The 1,754-nt window shown below is 28.8% G+C and overlaps 1 protein-coding gene across 1 annotated transcript in view; it reads left to right on the forward strand.

The window, feature by feature from the left end:
- CSMD1 (CUB and Sushi multiple domains 1) overlaps nt 1-1,754 on the forward strand; it is a 1,345,565-nt gene that overhangs the window by 1,213,973 nt on the left and 129,838 nt on the right. The window contains 2 exon segments of the mRNA XM_019474454.1: nt 528-608; nt 761-874. Of these exon segments, the coding sequence (XP_019329999.1) occupies nt 528-608; nt 761-874 (195 nt within the window).

The raw sequence follows: 1,754 nt of genomic DNA on the forward strand, positions 1-1,754 counted from the left end.
TTAATTATTATTATTATTATTATTATTATTACTACTACTACTACTGCTGTTTCTTCTTGAAGTGAATATATATACCTGTATCCTGAGAAAGATTAACTCCAAGAATGTTTAAATTAAGAATGAATATGACATGCCAGGTATGTGACAGGTAATTACAGATTTTCCAGGAAGTGTAAGTAATCTGTGATTTATAACCATTAGCCCTATCAGATGGTGCAAAGGCAGCCACATGAAACAGCAGCCTTGTAGCTGCAGAAATCTCCTTATAAACATCAGAACTGCATCCAGTCTTACAATGGATCTATAACTATCTAAGCAGTGTAGTATACTATCTATACTGATAAAGAATAATTTTTTTTTAGATAGTATGTAATGTCATGGCATTTAATTTGGAAAATGTTGTAACTGAGAGACCATGATGTTCAGTGCAGCTTTGGTAATTTGGGAAGTTTGAATAGGAAATGAATGTTCTGTAAAATAGTTCTTAACACACCAGTATTTAATCTTTTTTTCACTTAAATTTACAGCTTATCAGCTGAAGAAGTGCCAGCCTCCACCCACAGTTCCACATGCAGATTTGGTTACAGAAGATGATGACTTTGAAATAGGTGAAAAAATATTATCTCCTTTTCTTTCTTATGTTTTCACTTGACTTCTAATTAAACTAAACTATTAATATATTTCATCTTCCACCTGAGATTTTGGTACTTCTGTCTGAGGTTTTTTGGGGATTTAACTTTTTTGTCAATAACTTTTTCAGGAGATTTTGCGAAGTACAAGTGCCATCCTGGTTTCACCCTTGTTGGACAAGATATATTAACCTGCAAACTGAATGCAAAGTTGCAGTTTGAAGGATCCTCTCCATTTTGTGAAGGTAAATATATGCTTGCATGGTCTGCATATCATTAGTGTGCATCCTTTTTTATCTTCCTATACATTAAGCATCAAATTTTTGGGTAATGTATTTTCATTAATGTTTAAAAGAAAAGTTTCCATTTATTTCTTTAATATTTAAGAAGTGTACACATTTTCAAATTGGTCCTTAAAATTTTTGCACAGACATTCAATTCTTTAGAATCAAAAGACAAGTGGCTCTAACTATTTAACTACACCATTCATGAAACACTGATTTCTAAAAATCATTTAAATTATTTAACATTGTTTCATATCAAACTAAAGATTTCTTTTCACCCCTGAAGATTTTTAAAAATATGTATTTAAATTAAGTTTTCAAAATAAAATAAGAAATTATTCTTTCTGCTTTCAAAAAATGGTGACATTGTAGGACAATGTCACATGAAAAATGTGTTCTAAAATAATATGTGGCAAATATTAAAAATCATTTAAATTATTTAACATTGTTTCATATCAAACTAAAGATTTCTTTTCACCCCTGAAGATTTTTAAAAATATGTATTTAAATTAAGTTTTCAAAATAAAATAAGAAATTATTCTTTCTGCTTTCAAAAAATGGTGACATTGTAGGACAATGTCACATGAAAAATGTGTTCTAAAATAATATGTGGCAAATATAATTCATGAAAAGCTCTAAAAATCTTTCAACTATTCATACTATGTTTATAATTACAGTATTTCAAACAAGGAATTTAAAAATTTAATATGAATAATGTTTAAGTGTGCATTCATACACAATTTGCTCATCTTCATGGTAAACAAGTATATCTTGGAGATTTGTACTCAGTCCTCCAAATTATGTTTTTCAACAGATGCTGTTGGTTATTTTTTCCTTTGTT

The sequence above is a fragment of the Aptenodytes forsteri genome, unplaced genomic scaffold (assembly GCF_000699145.1).
Source record: "Aptenodytes forsteri isolate BGI_AS27 unplaced genomic scaffold, ASM69914v1 Scaffold100, whole genome shotgun sequence".
Classification (NCBI taxonomy): Eukaryota; Metazoa; Chordata; class Aves; order Sphenisciformes; family Spheniscidae; genus Aptenodytes; species Aptenodytes forsteri.